Here is a 25,057-nt window from a genome sequence, read left to right as displayed (position 1 = left end):
GGAAAGAGTTACATGTACCCTACCCACATTCCCTATTGCCCCATTGGTTACTCTATGAAAATTGCATATTAAATGATAAGACATATTTAACATCTAGGTTTGTCTTAAGTTTTGATCTTATTTATTTATTGAATTTCTATCCTGCCCTTTCTCCCAAATGAGCCCAGGGCTTCAAAGACACCCACAATCAAAGAACAACGGCACCTTGATCACTTCAGTTATTATGTTAGCTTGGGAGTATAGGAGATGTAGGTTGAATTTTTGCCCTTCCTAAACTGGCCTTAGAGTTTTCTGGATTATTGTGGCCTGTTTCGTGGACAGTGTGGAGCTGCAAAGCATACTGCAGCACAAATTGCTGTGGAGAAATTTCAGCGGATCTCTCTCTTTTACACAGGTTCTCCTTCTGGTCCTAAAATGGCTCTGCAGAGTTCCTTCAGCTGCTGGAATGGAACTGTGATCAAGCTGGGACAGGTGTGTGACTTCATCAGAGACTGTACAGAGGGAGAGGACGAGGGACAGCTGTGCAGTAAGTAAATTAAAAATCAACACTATTTCCTAATATCTTAAACCAATGGGAATGACATAATGCCTTCCTAAACACATCAGGGAATCTGAATTGATGCTTAGAATGCTTGCACATGCTATACATGGACTGCATTCAAATAAATCGAGGTCACTACCTTGTCTGACTTAGGATGCTTTTCGCCTCTAGCTTCAAATGTGATATCTAGCTTTATCCCTGTGGGGGAAGCAAAGCTCAGTCATTGAGTGTCTCCTAAAAAAGGAATATTCTTGCCTCTCTTGTACATTCTGGATAATGCTTCCTAGTGCAAAGGAATATGGGCAAGAACTAAGATAACTTCTGAAAGCATAGACGGCCAGTCAATGTTCCTGTAGTCTTTTGGCTAGAAGCTGAAATCAATGACCTGTGGCTCAGTACAGGTTATGCCATTTTACCCAAGCAGTGCATCAAGACCTGAGAATTTCCAGGTGTTCATTTTGCTCTAGCTGTATCTCTTGTACACCAGTCACAAGATTTTCTTTGTATCTGTAGCTCTGAGCAGCAGCCCAGCCTGTTTCAGAACTGCTTAGATCTGGATAATAATAATAATAATAATAATAATAATAATAATAATAATAATAAATTTTATTTATACCCTGCCCTCCCCAGCCAAGGCCGGGCTAAGGGCGGCTAACAAGCAATAATAAAAACAAGTTGAATGAATACAACTTAAAAACAAGATTAAAATACAACAATTAAAATATTGAAACATTAAAATATTAAAATGCAGCCTCATCACAGGAGGAGAAAGGAGAAAGGAAAAAGGAAAAAGAAAGAGGGGGAGGGAATCAAATTGGCTCCAAGCCAAAGGCCAGGCGGAACAACTCTGTCTTACAGGCCCTGTGGAAAGAAATCAGATCCTGCAGGGCCCTGGTCTCATGAGACAGAGCATTCCACCAGGCCGGAGCCAGAGTTGAAAAGGCCCTGGCTCTGGTTGAAGCCAATCTAACTTCCTTAGGGCCCGGGACCACTAGGGTGTTGCTATTTATGGACCTTGAGGCTCTCTGTGGGGCATACCGGGAGAGGCGGTCCCGTAGGTACGAGGGTCCTAGGCCGTGAAGGGCTTTAAAGGTCAAAACCAGCACCTTAAATCTTACCCCGTATTCCACCGGGAGCCAGTGCAGCTGGAAAAGCACTGGGTGAATATGCTCCCATGGCAGAGACCCCGTGAGGAGCCTCGCTGCAGCATTCTGCACCCATTGGAGTTTCTGGGACAGCTTCAAGGGCAGCCCCGCGTAGAGCGAATTACAGTAAAAACAAATTTCTGCCCACCTCCCATTCACTATAATGAGGATTTTAGCAATAGCTATAATTCCCACCCCATCCAGAAGTGGGTGGAATTTTCATGATTAATCGAAGGTTAATCCCAATTGTAGGGAGATACATTCAGGGGTCCTTTGTGCAGCGAACCTTTCTTTAAAAAATAAGAAAGTGTGTTTTGCTTTCTGCAGGCTTAGATGCAATTTGCAGGCATAGAATCATAGAACATAGAGTTGGAAGAGACCACAAGGGCCATCGAGTCCAACTCCCTGCCAAGCAGGAAACACCATCAGAGTACTCCTGACATATGGTTGTCAAGCCTCTGCTTAAAGACCTCCAAAGAAGGAGACTCCACCACACTCCTTGGCAGCAAATTCCACTGTCGAACAGCTCTTACTGTCAGGAAGTTCTTCCTAATGTTTAGGTGGAATCTTCTTTCTGAAGGGATGAAGCCTGTCAGGTGTGAATGGTTCTTCCATATGGGCAAAGTTCAACATTTTGGGGTGGGTATAACAGGAATCATGGGGTGGAGGATAACATGGATCCCCAGGAAACAATGAGGTCTATGTCAGCCTCCCGACTCAGATCTTGTTACCTCAAAGGTTGCTGATGGGAACAGGCTGCTGCAACCAGTTGTTGTTGTTGTTGTTGTTTTGTGATACTGCCTCTTCTCCCTGGGAGAGAGTCAGATCTCTCCTTCAACTTGCAAAGGGGAAGAGTAATGGTGGGGGCGGGGGGGAACCCCAGCATGGAACTGCAGAAATATGCTTTAACAATATGTACAGGAATTGGAGTCCACTGAGAAAATAATTCACTGTGATTAAAGCCTAGACCTGCCTGTCACACTGAAAGAATCCACCCTGACAAGGCATATGCCTCTCCACCCTTTTGCTCATGCTGTTTCCCTAGTCGGCTTAGTTTTGCTTCAGAAATACATGAATGAATAAATAAACAAATAGGGTAAAACAGCAATATTTTGGGGGAACTCGAATCTACAGAGTGACTTGGAAACTCCTGATCTTACCTGAGACACCTCATCAATAATACAATCTCTACTGTTATACCGTAAACCGCCCTGTGATCCTCAGATGAAAGGTGGTGTATACATTTAATAAATAAAACAAATAAAAAACCGAATCTGACTCTGGAATGTAAAAGCCAAATAACACCGTTTGCCTCGTAACTCAGGAAGTACTCAGAACTCCAGTGCATACCTATAATTTCTGGTGCTAAAGTGCAACATATAGATAGTAGGTGTAAAATGAGAGGCAAATCAGTCACTTTGGGGTGGGGACACAAAGCAATCAAGCTCATGATGAATAAGAGGGGGAAGTTTCAAGGACATGTAAAAGACCCTCCAAGTGTCCCAGTTTTTCAGGGACAGTCCCATATTAACAGAAGCTGTCCTAGTTTCTGATTTGATCCCAGAATGTCCCACTTTTCCTTAGGACGTCCCATTTTCATCAGAGAATAGTTGGAGGGTATGGAGTTATGTGACCACCAAGCCAAGGAGATAAGTAGCTCTACAACCTCTAGAACACATTGGAAGGCAGCCCTGTATAGGGAAGGTTTTTAATGTTTAATGTTTTATATATGCTGGAAGCTACCCAGAGTGGCTGAGGCACCCCAGTCAGATGAGCAGCGTATTAATAATAATAATAATAATAATAATAATAATAATAATAATAATAATAATAATAACTGAATAGGATATCCCTATTTTCATCAGAGAAATGTTGGAGGGGATGATATCAGAGCTGTACATGGACAGCCTGTGCAAAGAGGCAAAGAGGTGGCATTTCATAAAAGTAGGCTTTTGTCAATTAAGAGTTTGTCCAAGGGTTGCAAATGGGAGCACTCTGACATCTGGAAAAGTTACTGTGACAAAAAGGGAATGGAAAGAAGGATAGACATGCCCAGGTTATAACATGAATCGGCACAGCAAACATGAATTGCGCAGCTGAAACACCATCAAACATGGTGATTCAAGCTTCACTCACTGTGTGTGGGAGGCAGAAGTGTGCAGAATGAGATTTAGGGAATGAGTTTTCCTGCCGTATCCTCTTGTTGAGACAGGAAATGAGTAGTGTGAGTTTTAGATGAAACACGAGCAGGTGACTGCAATGTTCTCCTGACAGTTCTGTGGAGGCCATTTTATGATGAAAAAGGCTGATTCATTTGAACTTTGCTGGTAGATGCGAACCAGCACAAAACTACCCACAAAGGAAATAGCAATATAACATTTCTGTAATAGTGCAGTGTTCTTCCTCCACATAAATACAAAAAGTTTTCTGCAAATTGAGGACTTATCTGCACAGTCATTTCTGGATTACTCAAAGTGCTGCTGGATATAATGTGCAAAGCAGGTATTCTTTCTCCTGCAGCAATTTCATGATTGGCTGGCTGTATTCCCCCACTTTCTCAAAATGTGTCACTAATGCGCCTGAAAACACATCTGTGAGAAAACTCTACTGGGTGGAGGAAATTTGAGACCAGTACCTTGCCCAGAGGGACAAGAACAGCCTAGAATATGGGCAGGGTGATATTTTGAGACTTGGGGTTTTCTTTCATATCTCGAGACTTCTGCTCTCCAACCTTAAAAGTGCAGAGGCCTGCACAATGATCATCACCATCACCCTTAGAAGTTTGAGTAATCACATGGGAGAGAGCTTCCTCTGTGGTAGCCTTAAAACTGTGGAACTCCCTCCCTGCAGAACTGTGCCTAACATCATCATTATTCATCTGCATCTTTACTCTGGCCTTTGACAGCTGAAAAGTAAGTTTTGTGACATGCCACAAAGCTGTAAATTAACCTGCTGATTGTTGTGCATGGTTGATTGGTTTTGTTTTAAATTATGCCGGTTTTGTTGTTGTAATCTGCGGCCAGACCTTATGGTGAAGAGTGTGTCAGAAATCCACTTCATCATCACCAACACACACAGCAAAACTACAGGCTTCAAGCCAGGGTACCTCCCATAGTGTCGACAGACAGTTCCCATCTTTAGCCAGAGTGTGAAATTTGTCTAAGACTAGTTCACAACTTCATATATAGCCTCTGAACATAGAAGCCAACTCCTAGGGGCTGAGGCCCCTTCAGGCTCCCCCTAAAATATTTGAGGGTACCTACCCCCCCCCAAGTTGATGGGCATTGCCATTCAAATGGTGTGCATACACCATGTCTTGTGATTGATTATGCAGGGTGTGGCTTACCTGCCACCCCCCCCCCAATATTTTAAGTTCGCGCCCCCTGAATGGGTATTGCATTGTATCAGTTATAAGTAATTAAGTGTGTGTACCACCACATAGAGGGACGTGGGTGGTGCTGTGAGTTAAACCACAGAGCCTAGGACTTGCCGATCAGAAGGTCGGTGGTTCAAATCCCCGCAATGGGGTGAGCTCCCATTGCTCGGCCCCTGCTCCTGCCAACCTAGCAGTTCGAAAGCACGTCAAAGTGCAAGTAGATAAATAGGTACCGCTCCAGCGGGAAGGTAAACGGCATTTTCGTGCGCTGCTCTGGTTCGCCAGAAGCGGCTTTGTCATGCTGGCCACATGACCTGGAAGCTGTACGCCGGGTCCCTCGGCCAATAAAGCGAGATGAGCGCCGCAACCCCAGAGTCGGTCATGACTGGACCTAATGGTCAGGGGTCCCTTTACCTTTACCTTTTGCCACCTCATAGAGGGAGGGCAAGTTAGAAAGGAAATGAGTGAGCAAGGAAGGAGAAGGAGGGTGAAAAGGTGGAAGGGGAAGCCTCTGCCCCACTGCTGCCTTACAAGGCAGAGTCCTCATAGTCACTGTGTGAAGGGATGCCAGCAGTGAGGCAGTCCCTTGCTGCTTTCTGGGCACACAGTGAATAGGTTTTCTGCTCTAGTACATAGACTATGAAAGCAGCATGCCTATTCGCCCAGACTGCCCAGTGAGAGGTGGTACCTGGAAGAAGAGGAAGAGAAGCCGCTGCCACTGCTGCCATACACAGTAGCTATGGCAACCCTGCCATGCAAAGCAGCAGCAGGAAGCAGCTTCTTCTTCATCCTTGGTGGCTCTTCTCTCAAGTGCTGCCAGAAGCAGCTGCCTCAGCTCACATCATTGGTTGGCTGGTTCTGAGAAGATGTATAATAAGGAGGACCACTTAACCTTCTGGGGGCATGGGGCAAATCTATCAAGTTTTATTCACTTTTAGTGGTTCTACCCAAATGTGTGGGGGATTTATTTCATTCCTAAAAGATACTGCAGGATATGAACTTTCTGAGGATCTTTTAGCAGCTTTGACTTAGCTACTTATGTGATTTATAGAGGAAGGTGAAGGAATGTGACTTGGAGTTTGTAGATACATTACGTGCAGCAAATATGAATGTTGCAATCAATTGGATACAAATCCACAGATGACCAAAAGAAATCCATAAATGAAGCAAAAAAAAAAAAAAGGTAAAAGCCACATTAGAAATGATTCATCCAAAATTATGCTCATTGCTGGAATGGCAAACATAATTAGCAACTAACCTTGGTGTTATGGTCATCACTATAATATTTATAGTCTTAGTTTATATGAAAATTCAGAGTCATATTTCAGAATATCATCCCAGTGCTCAATTGTTCCTTAAGTGGTCTATGGGCGTCAAGATTGGTCCTGTATATCTCCACTTTTCAAAACTCTCTCTATTGCCTGAATTATCCTCAAATTCTCAACAGAATAAGGTCATGGTCTGTAGCAATGGAGCCATGGTGGTTCTTTCATGCATCTGATATTTAATGCACATGGGAAAATACCAAGACATGTAAATGATAACCAGAGAAAGTGTTTTTGTGAGCTCTGTGCAAGGCCTTTGCTAATCAGGATTGTGCTAATAAGAGTCTAATCTGTGCAAACCAAAAAAAAAAGAATCCGGACATTGTAATCTGACACATGAGCTAGAAACTACAAAGCTTGCAGCGGAATTGCAATAAATAGCTGTCATTGGTTTGCCACATGTAGGAGGCATTACAATAAGTGAAGAAGTCTGTGCATTCATAGTACAAGACAGCCAGAGGTTTATAAAGACATATTTATGACAGAAGAAAGTGGTACACAGGGCTAGCAATTGCTCTTTTTATACATCACTATTTCTCGCTCCACAATAAGCTTTCCTGCCGCTTCCCCACCTCCCAGGCCCTAGGCAGTGTTTGATGTTTAGATGTCTCCTTCTGACTGCTCTGGCTTGTTTACACCATTCTGTATACTGTATAGCAGGCACTAAAGTGAATTCAGCTGGACTGCATGCTGAGCTGTTTCAAGGAGAATTCTGGGTATACTTACTTGTGACATTTTATTCAGAACTTAGCCTGAGGAGGGGAAGTAAAAATAATCACAAGGTGGGGACGGACTCTTCTGTGTTTCGGAGTTCAAAATCCCAATGGAAGTTGAATGAATGTGCCATTTTATTTCTATAAAGGGACAACATGGAAGAACTTTATAATAAAATACTTTTCTAGAACTATGCAAAAATTTTGCAGGCAAACCATTTGGCAGAAGAGGGGTGGTTGGTGAACCTCAAAATGAGCTGCTTGAGATCATTTAAAGCCATGTCTTCTTTCTACTAAATAATCTCAAGTCAACAAGAGATCACCTACCTAGTGTGGTGATGATGTGGCACTTCATTGCCATTGAGAGTTCACATCATTGAGTAGTGGCTTTTCATTGCCCTTGTTTTCTCTGAATGGAGTAGAGTGGAGAAGGAATGTGAACTCTTTATTTTAGAAGAATAAGCCTGCAAGTACTGTATCTAGCAACAAAACCACATCTGCCCTAATTTGAAAGTTCCCTCCATGCACAATTGCTCTGATGTGCTCATGGAGGTGTCTGGCCTGATTGCTTTCTCCATTCATTTCTGTTACCATAGCTGATTTGTACACACTTCTGTTTGTGCATGCACAATAACTCTCCCCCCCCCCCCCGTTGGAATTGTTGTGCAAGAGATCCCTGTGTGCAGCTGAGTTCAGATGGCTGTCTGGACTGAGGAGAAGGAATGCTCAGCAAAACTTCAGGGGCAGACGACTTGAATGTTAGGGTAGATGGATAGGCAAATATATAGGTAGCCTCTGGTGTAAGCAAATCAGTTCATCGCCACTCATGAATTTTATTTAGTACTGTCATTTCCATCTCATTGTCTGCAAAGGTGAAAATGGGAACAGCAGCAAGCAACCAACCAACCAACCAAACAAACAAACAAACAATTAGTACTATAGTTGGTTAATTTTATTGTTTTATATTTTAAGTGACATTGGGCACTTGTTAAAAAGGTAAATGTTTTCATGTTAAACAAATTAACAACAGCAACATAAAAAAATCTTGTTTCCCACTCTGAGCTTTAATAATAATAATAATAATTTATTATTTATACCCCGCCCATCTGGCTGGGCCTCCCCAGCCACTCTGGGCGGCTTCCATAGAAACCAAAAATACAGTAAAATATCACACGTTAAAAACTTCCCTGAACAGGGCTGCCTTAAGATGTCTTCTGAATGTCAGGTAGTTGTTTATTGCTTTGACATCTGCTGGAAGGGCGTTCCAGAGGGCGGGTGCCACTACTGAGAAGGCCCTCTGCCTGGTTCCTTGTAGCTTTGCTTCTCGCAATGAGGGAACCACCAGAAGGCCCTTGGCGCTGGACCTCAGCGTCTGGGCAGAACGATGGGGGTGGAGACGCTCCTTCAGGTATACTGGACCGAGGCCGTTTAGGGCTTTAAAGGTCAGCACCAACACTTTGAATTGTGCTTGGAAACGTACTGGGAGCCAATGTAGGTCTTTCAAGACCAGTGTTATATGGTCTCGGCGGCCGCCCCCAGTCACCAGTCTAGCTGCCGCATTCTGGATTAGTTGTAGTTTCCGAGTCACCTTCAAAGGTAGCCCCACGTAGAGTGCATTGCAGTAGTCCAAGTGGGAGATAACCAGAGCATGCACCACTCTGGCGAGACAGTCCGCAGGCAGATAGGGTCTCAGCCTACGTACCAGATGGAGCTGGTAAACAGCTGCCCTGGACACAGATTTGACCTGTGCCTCCATGGACAGCTGTGAGTCCAAAATGACTCCCAGGCTGCGCACCTGGTCCTTCAGGGGTACAGTTACCCCATTCAGGACCAGGGAATCCTCCACACCTGCCCGCCTCCTGTCCCCCCAAAACAGTACTTCTGTCTTGTCAGGATTCAACCTCAATCTGTTAGCCACCATCCATCCTCCAACCACCTCCAGACACTCACACAGGACCTTCACCACCTTCACTGGTTCTGATTTAAAAGAGAGGTAGAGCTGGGTATCATCCGCATACTGATGAACACCCAGCCCAAACCTCCTGATGATCTCTCCCAGCGGCTGCATGTAAATGTTGAAAAGCATGGGGGAGAGGACAGAACCCTGAGGCACCCCACAGGTGAGAGCCCAGGGGTCTGAACACTCATCCCCCCCACAACTTTCTGAACACGGCCCAGGAGGAAGGAGCGGAACCACTGTATGACAGTGCCCCCAGCTCCCAGCCCCTCAAGACGGTCCAGAAGGATGTTATGGTCGATGGTATCAAACGCCGCTGAGAGATCCAGCAGAACTAGGAAACAGCTCTCACTTTGTCCCTAGCCCGCCGGAGATCATCAACCAGTGCGACCAAGGCAGTTTCAGTCCCATGATGAGGCCTGAATCCCGACTGGAAGGGATCCAAATGGTCCGCTTTAAGAATAGTTCAGGCTACAATAAAATGTTCATTTAACAGGACTATGGCAAGAATGAGAGGAAACAGTGTAAAAAAGAAGAGAGGAGTTTTGCAGAGCCACAAACCTCTCTAACACTTTGAGCATGAGTATATTAGACTTAATATTGATTTAGCGAGGAATCCAATGTCTTAAAAAAATCCATATTACTTTCTGCATAGAAGCTTTCTTAATATGACAAGACAGTAATTGAATAAATATGAGTTTCAAAATTGCAAGCACTAAAACACATTGATTTTTTTTAAAAAAAAGAAATACCTCCAGGTCTAAAAAAAAGGTTGAATGTGTCACATGATTCTTACCAAAGCAGAATTTTAGAAGTAACAGAGTCTCTACAAAAGAAAGAATAAAAGTACAAGGCTATGCAGTAGCAGCGATGAATGCAGCCGCTCTGATTCACAGCCCTGTGTGTGCAAACTGGGAGGTCCTACTGAAGTATTTGACAGGCTGGCGCTCTCCACAATGCTGGATGGGGCTGGTGACAGTTGCAGCCCAAAGCCACTGGATGACAATGGTTTGGTGATGGCTGCCTTACTATGTGAGTGGCTCATTCATTAAGGGTGGGGGAAGAAATTCAGTTCAGTTCACATGTAAAGGTAAACCTACTGTAGTGGTTCTAGGGGTTGCTCGTGCGTAAACCGGTGCCACACCTGGCTGGGTTGCCTGAGTGAACCCTTTCTCACTCACCCGTGGCTGTCTCACAGCCACTCACCCGTGGCTGTCTCAATCGCTGGCAGAATCCGTCAGTGGGCGTTTCTTGAACTTCTTCCAGCAAAGAAGCTCTTTGATGCCTAGTCGCCACCTACTCTCCCTGCGCGGAAGCCTTCTGCGCAAGGAGGGTGTGGGCAGTGGAGGACACTTACTCTCCCCGCTGGTCCCCGGCAAGGAGTCATGGGACCGCCTCGCCGATTCCCCCATCTGCCCCCCTTCTCCACTGGTGCTACGCTGATTCCCTTCCTCAGAAGATGAGCTGCCTCTCCCGATCCCGGGACGCTCTCTGGAATCCCTCTGGAGCCCACTCTCTCCCTCCGGCCCTGATGGCAGTTCCCTGACACCTACATAACTGACACTTCCTGAAACAATATACGGACCGAAACAAAGCCATCTTTCAAGATGTGCATGTCTCCAAATTTTGCAAAGCAGTTCTCCAGCGAAGTGATGTGTAGAGAAATGCACATACAGGGGCAAAGCATGCATAAAATCCACTTTTTAGTGCAAATAACATGCAAAAATGCATTATATTTGGGGTAATTATTTTGAAGTAATAAAAGTATATTAAAAAGGTAAAGGTAAAGGACCCCTGGATGGTTAAATCCAGTCAAAGGCAACTATGGGGTTGCGGTGGGCATTTGTTCACAGACAGCTTTCCGGGTCATTTGGCCAGCATGACTAAACCGCTTCTGGTGCAATGGGGCACTGTGATGGAAACCAGAGCACACAGAAACACTGTTTACCTTCCCACCACAGTGGTACCTATTTGAACTGCTAGGTTGGCAGGAGCTGGGACAGAGCAATGAGAGCTCACTCCATCGTGGGGATTCAAACTGCCAACCTTCTGATCAGCAAGCCCAAGAGGCTACACCACCACCAGAAGCTGTTTAGTCATGCTGGCCACATGGCCCACATGACCCAGAAAGCTGTCTGTGGACAAATACCCGCTCCCTCGGCCTGAAAGCAAGATGAGCGTTGCAACCCCAGAGTCACCTTTGACTAGACTTAACCGTCCAGGCGTCCTTTACCTTTACCTAAAAGTATATTAGGCAACATAGCATACCCAAATGTATGTCAAAACAAAAAAAAAATCCTTCCAGTAGCACCTTAAAGACCAACTAAGTCAGTTCTTGGTATGAGCTTTCGTGTGCATGCACACTTCTTCAGATACCAATGCACAGGTATCTGAAGAAGTGTGCATGCACACGAAAGCTCATACCAAGAACTGACTTAGTTGGTCTTTAAGGTGCTACTGGAAGGAATTTTTTTTGTTTTGACTATGGCAGACCAACACGGCTACCTATCTGTAACTGGAACCAAATGTATGTGCTTAAGAAAAAAAACCACACAAAAATCCTGTTGATGGCACATTTTAAAAAACTTTTTTTATGGCAAACTTATGTGGAAATGTGAAGAACTTTAGTTGACTAGAAAAATGAGAAATTGAGAGAAACTGAAATCGACAGGTCCACCCATCTCTGCCATTCATGTCAATGGATAGGGCCTATCTACATATATAAACTTACTTCAATATGGACCACTGGCTGCATTGCAGTGAATAAAGGTGTCTATGTAGACAGGGCCTTTATCAAGCGCTTGCACCCATAGCAAATGGTTGACTCGACTGGATAAGGTCTCATCTTTGTTACCCTCATATGTGTTTGTTTATATACCACTCAAGTAACAAACATTCTCTGGATGATTTACACCAAAACAAGGAAAATGAAGCCAAACCTAAAATTGTAATAAAACATAAGCATAGAATCTGAAATGGAATAAAACCTGTATCAGAATATATACAGATTGAAAACCAAGAATGAGGAACAAGAACTGGGCAAAAGATCTTAAATGCACTAAGAATATGCTGATTGTGAAAATGAATTCAGCCTCCAAAAATAAAATTATGTATGTCAGTTTTCTATTTCACATGGAATATCATTGTACTGCAAGTTACTCTCAGTTATTGATACAATGACATCCCTTTAAAGGAAAAAAATATGTTTATGCGTGTGCTAGGTACATTAAATATTTATGGGAAGCTGAAAATTCTTCTTAAAAGTAAACTGATTGTTCAGGATAGAGAAATGATAAATAAATGGTCATATATGCATTCTAATCTGGCTTTCATGACTGGTACAGAAGCAGTCTTGTTTGGCCAGGTGGATGAAGCTGCTCTCATATGCAATCTACATCACCTGAAATAAACTAGGGGTGCACGAACTGACTGTGTTTGAGCTCATAATTTCCCTTGTTATTTACAGAAACTCACAGTATAAGCTTGGCTGAGCATTCACCATGTTTCCAGTAACTATTTTAGATTTTTTGTTGTTGTTGCTGCTGTTTTTAAAAGTACTTCCAGATTCCTACAAGTGCCATTAAGCGTGTTGTAATTAATGTTGCAAGTCCCACTGGGTGCTGTGGATCATGGTGATGTGCTGTCACTATCCTGGGGAATTTTAAGTATTCAATATATTTTATGTACATTTTACATATTTTACATTCAATTCCACCTTGAAGTATGTAAAATACATTAAATGTGTAAAAATTCCCCCATAGAGTGATGGCACGTAATCAAGAAGTGCTGTCGATATCAGGAATTGCTCCGTATTAATTTCAACACACACAGTAGCAGGGAACTTTACGTACAAAGATAGATGGATCTGTCACTGTCCATTCTCTCAGTTTCTCATTTTCCCAAACCTGAATTCAGTTCTCCGCATTTCTGCAGAAATTTGTGGGTTTTTATAATTATAAAAATTAATCAGCATTGTAGCATGATTTTTTCTTATTTATTTTTTGGTAATGCACACATTTTTCCCTAATTTATTTTTGGAAAGTGATTTTTCCTAACATAATGTAAATTTGGATGTGAAATATACATTTGGTGCATATTTTACCATGGTATATGAATTTTTGTCCACTTGGCTGGAGCACTGCACTGCAAAATTCAGAGAATGTCACTATCTCTCAACCTGAGCCCTGATTCCATCTATAACCTATAGATAACAATAGCATTACCCTACCTTGCAGGGTAATCTAAGTAATGGCTGTTGAACCTCTTGGAGTCCTTGGGAAAAGCACCATATATCATTGCTGGTGCAGCACTGTGAAGGAACAATCTGCTCACCCAAGAAGAACCATAGAAACACTTCCCTTTATTCTGTGCTCAGGAATTGCTGGTCAGATCTTTGTCTCCCGCAATTTTCCTTGCAGAAAAACTTCCCTCTGGCTTCTACTGCTCCTTTGAAGATGAAGACTGTGGCTGGACTCAAAGTTCATCAACTTCCCAAGAGGCCCATCTGTGGCATATTGGAAATCCACAACATAGCCATTTTTGTTTGAAAGGTATGTCAGAGTTGTACCAAACTACAGGGGTTAGGGGATAGACCTAATTTAATTGTCTTAGGCCAGTGGTTCCTAATCAGTGGTCCACGGACCACAGGAGGTCCACATAACCCACCTGTGGCACCATTCACAAAACAAAAACTTCTATAGAGACAGTGCTTTTTTTCAGACAGAACTCACCGGAACCAAGTTGTGGCACCTCTCAGGTGGGTGCTATTGTCATTATAAGAGAGCAAGGGTGAGTCCATGGTGAGTTCTGGCACCTCTTTTTCTAGAAAAATAGCACTGCATAGAGATATAAAGTCGGGGGTCCATGGCTTGGCTTTTGAAAAACTGGGGGTCCGTAGTTCTTAGCTAATCGGGAACCACTGTCTTAGGTCATTGAAAAGAGAATAAAATTTCCAAGGTTTATTTATTTCCAATATCCTGCCATTAGGGAGAGTTAGGTGGCTTTCTGACATGGCAGATGTTGACGGCAGGAAGTGGTGGCAAGGCACTAGCCCCATCACCAGGATTGAAGTAAGACTGAATTGCCCGTCCAGTCAGCTCCAGCAGATGGAATGCAGGAGGACGGGAGGCATCTTGTCTTTCACCTCAGGCAGCAAAATGTGTCAGGCTGGCCCTGAGCAATTCACAGTGCCAAGATTTCCCTTCTTTTGGAGTTCTCTTCATGTTGCCGTGATGATGGTAGAAGTGACCTTCAGCCTCAAGCTTCAGTGAAATATTACTTTTGCATATTTCATAACGGCAGAGGTTCACTCAAAATCAATTTTTTTTTTAAAGTTGGATGCATTTTGATTCGGAGCAAATGAAGAAAACAAATCCCAAGTCAGAGATAAACATTGTTTGTGAGAGAAGCTGGCAGGGCGCTTGCGTATAATTCTGAAGGTGAGGCCCTGGGGTATATGAAACTGCATTACTACATCCAAAGAATACTGAAAAATGACTTCAGCAGTCTTATCCCTCTATAATAAGGGTCTAACTGACATTTGCATGTCTGTGTGTGCACACCCACCCACAACCAAATAGTCTGTTCTGCTGCACAAATGTTCCATCAAAGTAGTAACAAATTTACCTCTCCTTCTTCTCTCCCCTCCTTTTGCCCCCTCCCAGAATGTGCACTTTTGCTTAACACCAGTGAGATGCCAGCTGCAGAAACAGTTGTGGTGACTAGTGCTGTTTTTCCAGCTCCCATGAAAAACTCACCCTGTGAGGTAAGTATACTTGCTTAGCTGCAAACTGGAAAAGTGTGCAAGTACCTTAGATTGTCAAAAAAGATGTATGTCTGGCTATTATCAGGCCCTTCACATCACGCTTTTATTTGAATGACATGAGCTACAAATACTAATGGCTCGGGCAGTGTCGGGTATTCCATTCCAGTTTGTTATTTGTTGTTTACTGTCTTATTTCCTCCCAAACATCGCATACAACAACACACATATGTGCAGACACCCACACCTGCACACAGAATGAGGGTGATCTGGCTGCGACATCTGTCACTCCATTGATCGCCAGGGTTGATTCGGCTGATCTGGCTGGCTAGGCGGGTGTCCCCTTCCTCCCTCACCACTCCATGTGCATCCCTCCTGAAGTTGCGCGCTCGGTGGAAGAGGATGACCATCCCAGATAGAAGGAGTGTACCGTTCTTCGGTCAAGGGTATATGATAGCTGCGCTGCCCTGCTAGAACCTCCAAACAAGTCGGGTATTCCATTCCAAGGGCTGCTGCTTTCAGTGGTGTAGAGCATCTCTGTACTTTAAGTAGCAAAGACAATCGTTACTACATGTTCACCAATGTTTCTGTTTACTGTGGACAGCATGGTGAATTCCTTTGTGAATGTGTACATGCAAGGAACCAAGTGAAATACACAGCAATTGTGTTTATCAAGCAAAGAGTGGAGGACCCATTATCTCCACTCTTCTCTCACCTTTAGAAACTGATCTTTGGGACCCTGAGTTTGAAACCAGCTGTGAGAAATAGCGCCTCCACTGATGAACTGGAGTTATTGACTAAAGAAAAAGAAGACTCACAAAAAGCGCCATTCAAAACTGGGTTTGAAGTGGGAGAGTCCTGTGTAAGAAACTTGTTGAAAGAATTGGGTTCAGTTCACATTTAAAGGCAGACCTACCTAATCACACTTCCCCAAATAATACATGAACTGAAGCACAACTTCAAAATTTGCAGTTTTCTGAAATCTGAAATGTTTTCCAGCTAAGTAATGTTGACAAAAATGTTTGTACTAGGATAAAATATGCATAAAAAAGCATATATTAGTAAAAAAAAAACACAAATAATGAATTTTTTTGGGGGGAAAGCTTGCAAAAATATGTATATTGGGCAAAATTCACATTAAAATGCTAATTAATTTTCATAAAGATTTTTTATTAAAAAAGACACACAGATGAATATGGAAATGTAAAGAACTGAACTTAAGGCTAGAAAAAGTGAAAAATGGAGAGAAACCAAATTGACACATTCACTCATCCCTAGACCAATGGGAAAAGATGATAGATCAATGTGTGCCAGACTTAAAGCTCCCCTTAAGATTTCTTTTTTAATTTGTACAGGGACAGGAGCACCGTAGGTTAGGGGACAGCCAGAACTGCCCATTCCTTTGAATGACTATTGTACTTCTGTGAATGATAAATTCACTCAAGTAAGGAGGGAATGAAAACTGTCATGTTTGGCCTTTAGAAGTAATTAACATCGCTGTTGTAAATCACTGGTGCTCTTTAGCAGCGGCAGGAAAATTACATACCCAAGAGGCGTATAAAATTAAAATTGGAAACCGCTTTGCCACTAGTGCTGCAGAGTGCGTTGGAATAATTACAGCAGAATTGTGCAAATAGGAACTGCTAGGTCATACAAAAGCATCCTGGATAAGTACCCAAAGACTTCAGATTCATTGCATCCATATATCTGAAGTTTGATTTTTCTATACTTTATTAGTAATGCTAACATTTTCTACATTTTCGAAAAGAAATTGGCGCTCAGTGAATTCTTGTGGATGCCCATTTAGAGCCACAGTTCTGGGAGACTTAAGTCTCAGTGCAAACTCTGTAAAGCAGCCTTCGCCATCCTGGTGCCCTCCAGATGCTTTAGATTCCAAATCCCCCAGCCGCATCCAGTGCAGATGTGAACTGTAGTCAAAAAACATCTGGAGCACCCCAGGTTGGTGAAGGTTGTGGTAAAGGAAGATTGTTGAGGACCAATAACTATGTGTTGGGAGTGAAATCCATGTAAAACAAAGTTGCAACAGGCAAGCAAAGGCACCTGTATCTTTGTCCCCTCCCTTTTTCCCACTCCTGGAAAACATTTCAGATTTCAGAAGAGACTCTCTAATAAGAAACTCTAATGAGAATAGGGTTTGTTTGGGGGTGGGGTTGACCTGGTTTACAGAGTTTCTTCTCTTGCTCCTTTAGGTGCATAATTGCAAAACCCGGGCATACACACAGCATGAATGGCCACAGTAATTGTTGTCAGGATCAAGTGTTTGTGCAACATTCGCCAGAGATATGAATGGAAACAAGTATTTATGGAAGGGTGGCAAATCCAGTTCTTGCAGTGTAACTCAACATAAGATGAACTTGCTCAATAGACTAGCTTGATGGTGTGCCCACTGTCCTCAGTTATTCCAGCTGAGGTGAGAAAGCTCAGCGATACTGCATCTGCTTTGCATGCAATAAGTTTTGGTCTCTGGTGTCTCTTGGTAGCTGTGGGAGAGATTCCTGTCTGAAACCCTGGAGAGTCATTGGCTGTTAGTGCGGACGATGCTGAGCTAGATGGACCAATGGTCTGACCACAGCAGCTTCCTGTGTTTCTAGGTGAACCCTCCTTCCTTCAGCTGTCACCTTGGGGTTAACATCTTGCTATGAGAGCAAAGAGAATAGATAGGGAACTATTCAGCTAATCCTTGTGCACAGGGAAAGACTTCTGCTGGTGCAGTAGGACTCCTCCCCCCCCCCCAGCCTCATAAAAAGGTAAAGGGACCCCTGACCATTAGGTCCAGTCATGGCCGACTCCGGGGTTGCGGCGCTCATCTCACTTTATTGGCCGAGGGAGCCGGCGTACAGCTTCCGGGTCATGTGGCCAGCATGACTAAGCCACTTCTGGCGAACCAGAGCAGCGCATGGAAATGCTGTTTAACTTCCCACCAGAGTGGTACCTATTTATCTACCTGCACTTTGACGTGCTTTCGAACTGCTAGGTTGGCAGGAGCAGGGACCAAGCAACGGGAGCTCACCCCGTCATGGGGATTCGAACTGCTGACCTTCTGATTGGCAAGTCCTAGGCTCTGTGGTTTAACCCACAGTGCCACCCATGTCCCTCCATGCCTCATACCCTCCCCCAAATCTGCTCCAGACAGCTGGGGGAATCTCTATAACTAGAGAAGTTAATGGAAGAAAACAGGATGAAAAGAACGGAGTAGTCATAATGGAAAAGGGCAAAATGAACATGAGCCAGGGATTCTTAACCTTTTTTGGCCTTGGCCTTTGAAAATCAAATCGGTAGCACAAAATGCCCATTTCACAGAAGGCAAATTTATGATGCTCGGGCCACCATTCCCCAAACAGGCAACACACCTACACCTTCTCATTCCAAAATAAATAAAGCACAGGGAGGAGTGAAACATTTCCCTCCCCTCCTTCAAAACTTCCCATGATACACTTCCTTAAGACCTTTTTCCTGAGACTTGCTTACTTTCAGTATTGGAGCCAGGCTGGGGGGAAATACCTTAAAGCAGGAACATATAGCAGGGGAGGAAGCAGGTTTTGTTCCCATCCTCTGCGCACTCCACTTCATGTTGAAAAAGGTAACCCTTTCCCCGCACTTTATCCAAACTAGTAACCCTGTGTTTAATGCATGCCCACACTGTCTGGATCATCCCTTGGCTCCCCTTTTCTCTGACAACATCCCTCTGCTATAGTGATTTTTCTTCCTGAGCTTAGGTTAAGAGACTTTTATGTTGTATTATTTGATTGCATTTATTCCTAGTGGACATCTTTCTTCAGACAATTAGACACTTGCTACCTCAATTTCGATTGACATATTGACACACTCCTATTCAATTTCCTCGCCTACCATTGCTTCTTCCTTTACAAGAGTCTCTCCTTTCCTTCCTTCATGCCTGCAGCACATGCAAGATGTAAATATTTTAAAACTCCATTTTGTCACAGACCAGCAAGTGTGAATATTTCTCATAATCTGCCTGCTGTCAGAAGCCGGGTGAATAATTTCCCAAGGTGTGTTCGTTCCCCCCCCCCCCCCCCGTCCATAAACAGGGTGAATAATTAAACTTGCATTTGAAAGTGCATTGGGGAGGGGAAGAGAAAGTTGCAATCTATTACTGCCCCACCTCTGTCACTCCCGGTGACACTTAAAAGTCGCCCATGCAGATCCAGCATTGCAGCTGTTGGTAATAAAGACTCAACAGATTTTGGCAATGGTTCTTGCGTCTTCCTTTTCACACTGTGCAGAAGCCTCGGCTCTGAACAAGCCCTGGCTTGAGGCTTCGAAGACTATTTTACTGGAGCAATCAATCTATGTGACCAGAATAATTCAACATCATTCCAAGCCTATTGCAAGGAGAGGAGCAAGTCCTTGCCCCCTAATTATCCCGGAGGATAGGAGCAAGTGATCATCCTCATAATGGAGCTATAGCTGGAAAATATGATGGTGAAATTAAAATTCTGCTTTCCCATATTTATTTCCTCTCCAGCATTTCCCAGTCGGACTGGCTTGGATTTATGTGTTAAAATTCCTCTCCTCCCCTCGACCTCTTTTAGCTTTGACAGCTCAAATGGGCATTTCACAATCAGGCCAGCCATTGGAATTTTACAGTAGATTTCAGAAAGATGTTGTTGAACTGAACTCAGTGTCTCAGTGAAGTTTTCACCTTGGAGCCCTGTCTCACCAAGTCTCCCACATAAACCCCTTCACTTTTCCTGTAAGGATATGAGTGGGGGAAACTTCAGATCCTGGTCCTGTGTATGTAGGAGCCCTCTATGCCCCCTAACCCTCAATGACTTCCAGGGATGTGGGTTCTTGTATATGCCTAAGTGTGTATGGTGAGTCCAGCACTCTTTCAAACAGGAGCTTCCACAGCTGGGCTCCCATGTCATTACCTCAGCAGATAAAGTTTGCTTCGTGTTCAGAATGTAGCTAACCAATATATATGAGATTGGGAAAGTAGCTTTGCCCCAAAACACTATGGACTTGTCCACCATGGAGCAAAATGTAGACCCCATCCTAGTGCTGCCGTGAACTCTCCCCCCCCCCAATTACATTTTTTAAAATCCTTGCCATTTCAGACTTTCCAAGGATTGAAGAACCTCACACTTAAAGGGAGAAGAGTCCAAGAGGACACTAAGATGAGGAGGGCATCTTGTGGATGGCCAACATTGATGGGGAGACAGGCTGGTGCAAATCCATATTTTGCTCTAATGTGGACAATCCTCATGTCTACTGATACGATATTATGGGGTTTTGAGAAGTGATGTTCCCACCTGTACCATGAGAAACACAGGAAGCTGTTTGTCCATCTAACCTGGTTTTGCATACTTTGACTTGCAGCAGTGTTCCAAGTTCTCAGACAGAAGCGTTTCCCATCACCTGTTCATTAGAGGGGAAAAAACCCTAGGCATACCAAGGTTTGAACCTAGGACCTTCTGCATGCAAATCATGTGTCCTAACTACCTGGAAGTACCTATGATGTAGGCAACATGGTGATGCTTTTTGTTGTGGCACATTATTGCAGTTTAGATCTTATAGGCAAAAGGACAAGTGCCACAGTCCACACTATACTCTTGGCTTTTGATAACTGTACCAGTCCTTTAACCTTATATGTATGCCCCCCCCAATAGTTAGCAGGCAGTATAGAAGCCCTGTCTGATACCTTGGACTTGTGATCCACTTGCCCAAAATGTTGGCCACTCCTGCCCTATGCAGATTCATGTCTTTTCATTGGAAAGACCAGAAGGGATTAGATTTCCATTATTCACTTTGCTCCTATGACCAGAAACAGGGTGTTAAAATACTGCTCTCATAGCGCTACTCGTCCTTTCTGAAAATAAAATGTTCAGAGACTTCCCTAACTCAAAGGAGCCCCAACCCAATTTGTGCAGAGGTGTGAATATTTCAGATAAGCACTTCCCTGCATGTCAAACCTTCATATTTTATATATGCCTCTTTTAAAGAGTCTCCCTCTACTCCAGCAGGCTAAAGTTGTTTCCATTGCAAGTGATAGTAAACTACATGCCCCTAATGATGTATCCATCTATCCACCCATAAAACATGTTTTGACCTTGTAGAGATGTCACAAGTCACAGGAGGATTAGACCCATCTAAATCTTTGCTAGATCAGTGTTGAAATATATTCTTCTGCAGCTGCTATCTCCCCTTCCATGCAGCTACTGTATGATTAAGTTTCCTCTGAGTTTTCTGAATATGGAGCTTCCGTTTGCCAAATCAGGGCATTCACATTAGAGGACAAAATTTCAAACTTCTCTACTCACAAATCTCTTCTTCAATCTGCCTGCCTGAGCCATGCAATAGATAATGGAGAAGTCAGAAGCCTCCAGCATGATAAAACTTTAATTACTAAGCAGCTGTCATAGGCGACCTTCCTGCTTAGGTTGCCACCTCTACTAGAGTAGGAAGAATAAGGCCATTGCTCTTTTGCATATGTTAAGTACACAGGAGTGCAGGCTTTAGATTATGCATAGCCTAACATCAGCGAGAAATTGTGTCAGACCAGGTAGCAGAAATCTGACAGAAAGGTTTCAAATGGTCCAGGTGGCGACTCTAATCTTGTAAACAGCCTGAACCACTTTTGTTGCTGAATTTCCTCTACACTAGGATTAATTATGCCAGCGATATCTGATGGATGAAAATATAATGTATCCATCCAAGGTTACTCATATTTTACTCTTCAGAGCTCCGGTGTTATAAAAGCAGAGCTCTGGCTCTTACGGAGCTTGTTCTCATTCAAGCAAATATAAATGGACTCAAACTTCATCCCAAGGATATGGAAGGTCCAGTGATAGCTTATGTCTTATGTGATAGCATTTCTTCCATGTGAAAGATGCCAGCAACTTGCATGCTTGTCTTGAGTAATTATTACCGCATGCCCTGGAAATGAACTCTGACTCATTCTATGCAATTTCAAAGGAACCAATAGGATCAAGAACCCATCTGATCTTGTAGTTTAGAGTGATGTTTAGGAGCATCTCATGCCTGATAGGCTGCCCAGGGAGATAATCACAGTTCAACACAGGCATCGTTGCTGCTCTAGTTATGCCTGAGTTATGCAATTTATTTTAACCCCTGGACTAAACCAACAAGAAAGTTCTCCTAATTCACTGTACAGCTTTCTGTTTAGTGAATCAGTAAGGCTTTCAAAGCACTGATGAGACAATGTCAGGCCAGGATGGTTGATTACATTCTTTAATGGTGTTTCTGGCTTCTGAATAACCTACTGGAAATGTATATCAAGGGAGTGGTTGGGAGGGGAGGGGGAACCCAGAAACAATAACAATGAGATCCTAGAGTCATATCTTTTTAAACATGCCCAGAGTCTGCTTTAGGCTCCATTGCACACAGAGAGTGCCATCTGCCATCATCTGCAAAATGAACGCCAGTCTCATTGGAGCGTCATGGCTTGGGGCATCCAGATCATTGCCTGCTCTTGTTCACTTCAGCAGGTGTTAAAGGCCTTGGAATGCCCTACTACAGAGCTTAGGAACTGTGGAAATGAAAGCCAAAGGCATCCATTCAGGCAGCATGCCAGCTAATTCAATCTGAGCCAGTTCATTACAGCCTGTGTATTTACTCTTTGCAGATATGCTGAGCCCCCATGTATGATGCCAATAACTCCTTTCATCCAAGCAGCTGACGTGTGTGCAAACTGCAGCATCCATTCCAATTTACCAAATGCTTTCAGTCTAATATGTTTGATAACAAGCTTCGAGAGGCAGGCTTATGGCACAGCTTCAGGATATACAGGCAGGTTCAGGATATACAGGCATCTCTGTTGCCTAATGTTGGCTCCTGGGCGACTAAGGACAAGGTTGTGAGGACTCCCACCCCATGCAGCAGCCTGGGCTCTGACTCAAATAAAGAAGGGATAACCAAATTTGTAGAAGCAACAGCACTAGAGGCAAAGGAGGTGGAAATCAATCCAAGTGCCAGCATTGTGACTGGGCCAGAATGCAGGCCCATCAGATTGGGTGAACCCTTCTGAATCATAACCTCTGAGATCCACGTCCACCAGAAGTTTATACCCTTCCCCATCAATTCAGGCAACAGTCCTGGAGGGAATTGTCCAAGAGGAGGAGGAGGACTAGCCTCCAAGCCAAAGTCCTGCCTATTTAAGACCTCCTAGGGTTGCGCCAGGGAAGAATAATCTGGCCCTGGATGAGACCAAAAGGCTTCAGACCTTTCTTAAATCTTGAAGCAAGTTATTCCCCGGACCTTCTCATAGCACTACCACACCCCATGGGGCTCTTGTCGAGATCAGGATGGGGCCCAGATAGACAGAAGGAATAGGTCTCCTAGTTGTTCAGATGACTGAGCAAGACTGACAAAGAAGGTTTTGTAGGGATTAAGGAGTTGCTCCTGACCCAATTTTGGCCTATCAGTTTAAGGAGTTTAACCTCCCTGGGGTTGCTAGATTAATTTTGGTTAATTTCATTGTACACAGGTTGTACATTGACAATAAAGGTATTATTATTATTATTATTATTATTATTATTATTATTAGATCTGGCACTTTGGTAAATACTTGATGGTGGGAGGGGGGATTTTTACTTCATTTGGTTGTGCAAATTGACCTACCCTAGCAATACATTCTACATTCTTCCTGTTGATAGCAAATACACACAGAGAGAGTAAAATACTCATTTGGTTGTGTGCAGCATGAACAAAAGGCAATTGGCATCATTTGCCTTCGGTACTATCAGCCAGCATAATTTGAGAGGCCACCTACATTGCGCTCAGTTGGCAGGAGTCGGTCAGCTCTCTGCTTTCTGAATTAAAAGAAACAAAAATAAACAAATGTGAGACCCTGACTCTCTTCATGCCGCTTGTACCCCTTTAGCCCAAGTTACACTTTCAGAAGCTGTGGTTTTAAAAGCATTGATGGGGATGGTCCAAGCTGATTTGATTTTTTACCATGATTGATTGTAGGAAGATGGGAAATCAATCAAGGTATTCAGGGTAGATTTAAGTGACATATTTATAGTACTAAAATGTAAGATGAATTGGGGTCCAACTACTGTTTGTGCACTAATGCACAGGAGCACAAGGTGCATCAGCATTCATTGCTTAATCCAAAGGTTGGGCAATGTTCTGTTCCAAAAAAATAGCATCCCAAAGCAGCTTTTCAGCTGTCCAGGTGTGGTTATATGTTTCTGTGTAATATACAGTTAGGTTCATTGTTCTTCTTGAGATCTTACCATGAGTCCTGCCAAACCATAACATATCAATTCTCATGTTGCTGATGGCAGTGGTATCATGTGTCTGAATGGTGAGAGACAGCCTAGGAGTCGGGGAAAGTTGCTGTACTATGTCATGCCACAATGGTCAGGAAGGTCACATGTTTCCTTGTGCTTTTAAAAAGCTTTCAACATTTGTCCTTTTTTATAACATCTGAAAGTGCATGGGAAGGTGGGAGTGGAATCGCAACAGCCAGCTCCTCCCATAACCGTCCAAGATTGAATAGAACAAGTGTAGATACCTCCATGCATAGCTTTACATGTTATAATGAACATGTGGGTCAGGGAAGGAACCTGCTTTTGCAATTCAATTTCCACATTTTCCATGCATAGTTCTAGGGTTTCTGTAACGTCTGAAAAGGACTTAATATCAAAAGCTATACTGTCAAATTAGAGAGGTGCCCTTTTCTTGGTCTATGCATTCACATGGCCTTACTATTATACCAGAAAAGAGCAAATTCCTCACCAGAGACTTTTGAGGGAAAGTAGCAGCAGTGCTTTTTGTGTATGACGCTCATCAACAGTATGGAGTACCAGCACCATTTTTGTTGCTGGCCTTGGCAGCCATTTTGTGTTGCCCATGGCAGCCATTTTGTGCTGGCATCCATGGTACTTTTATGAAGATACGAGTACCAGCACCTCATTTTTACACACACACCACGCAAAAAAATGCCAAGTAGAAGTCAGTGGGTAGCAGGACTCATCCAGTACATAATGCAGACTTCACCAACCTGATGTCCTTCAGATGTTTTAGATTACAGTGTTTATCAACCCCAGCCAGCACAGCTGTGGTAGCTGGAGTTGAGGTTGACCCAAAATATCTGGTAAAAGCTTCTCTAAGAGATAGTAATTGCATATGAAACAATTCAAAGTAGAGATTAAAAAACAACACAACTACTGCTTTGATAAAAGGCTCAGTTCTCTTATTATCCATTCGATGCCAAAAAGTCTATTATTT

The 25,057-nt window shown here is 43.4% G+C and overlaps 1 protein-coding gene across 1 annotated transcript in view; it reads left to right on the top strand.

Moving 5' to 3' along the window:
- Positions 1–25,057, top strand: part of ALK (ALK receptor tyrosine kinase) — a 597,092-nt gene that overhangs the window by 443,536 nt on the left and 128,499 nt on the right. The window contains exons 6-8 of the mRNA XM_083732114.1: positions 395–526; positions 13,476–13,607; positions 14,721–14,821. Coding sequence (XP_083588240.1) covers positions 395–526; positions 13,476–13,607; positions 14,721–14,821 — 365 coding nt within the window. The remainder of the gene's footprint in view (positions 1–394; positions 527–13,475; positions 13,608–14,720; positions 14,822–25,057) is intronic.

The sequence above is a fragment of the Podarcis gaigeae genome (assembly GCF_964106915.1).
Source record: "Podarcis gaigeae genome assembly, chromosome: 3".
NCBI lineage: Eukaryota > Metazoa > Chordata > Lepidosauria > Squamata > Lacertidae > Podarcis > Podarcis gaigeae.
Note: the sequence above shows the minus strand (reverse complement) of the source record. Positions and strands in the feature narration are given on the sequence as shown.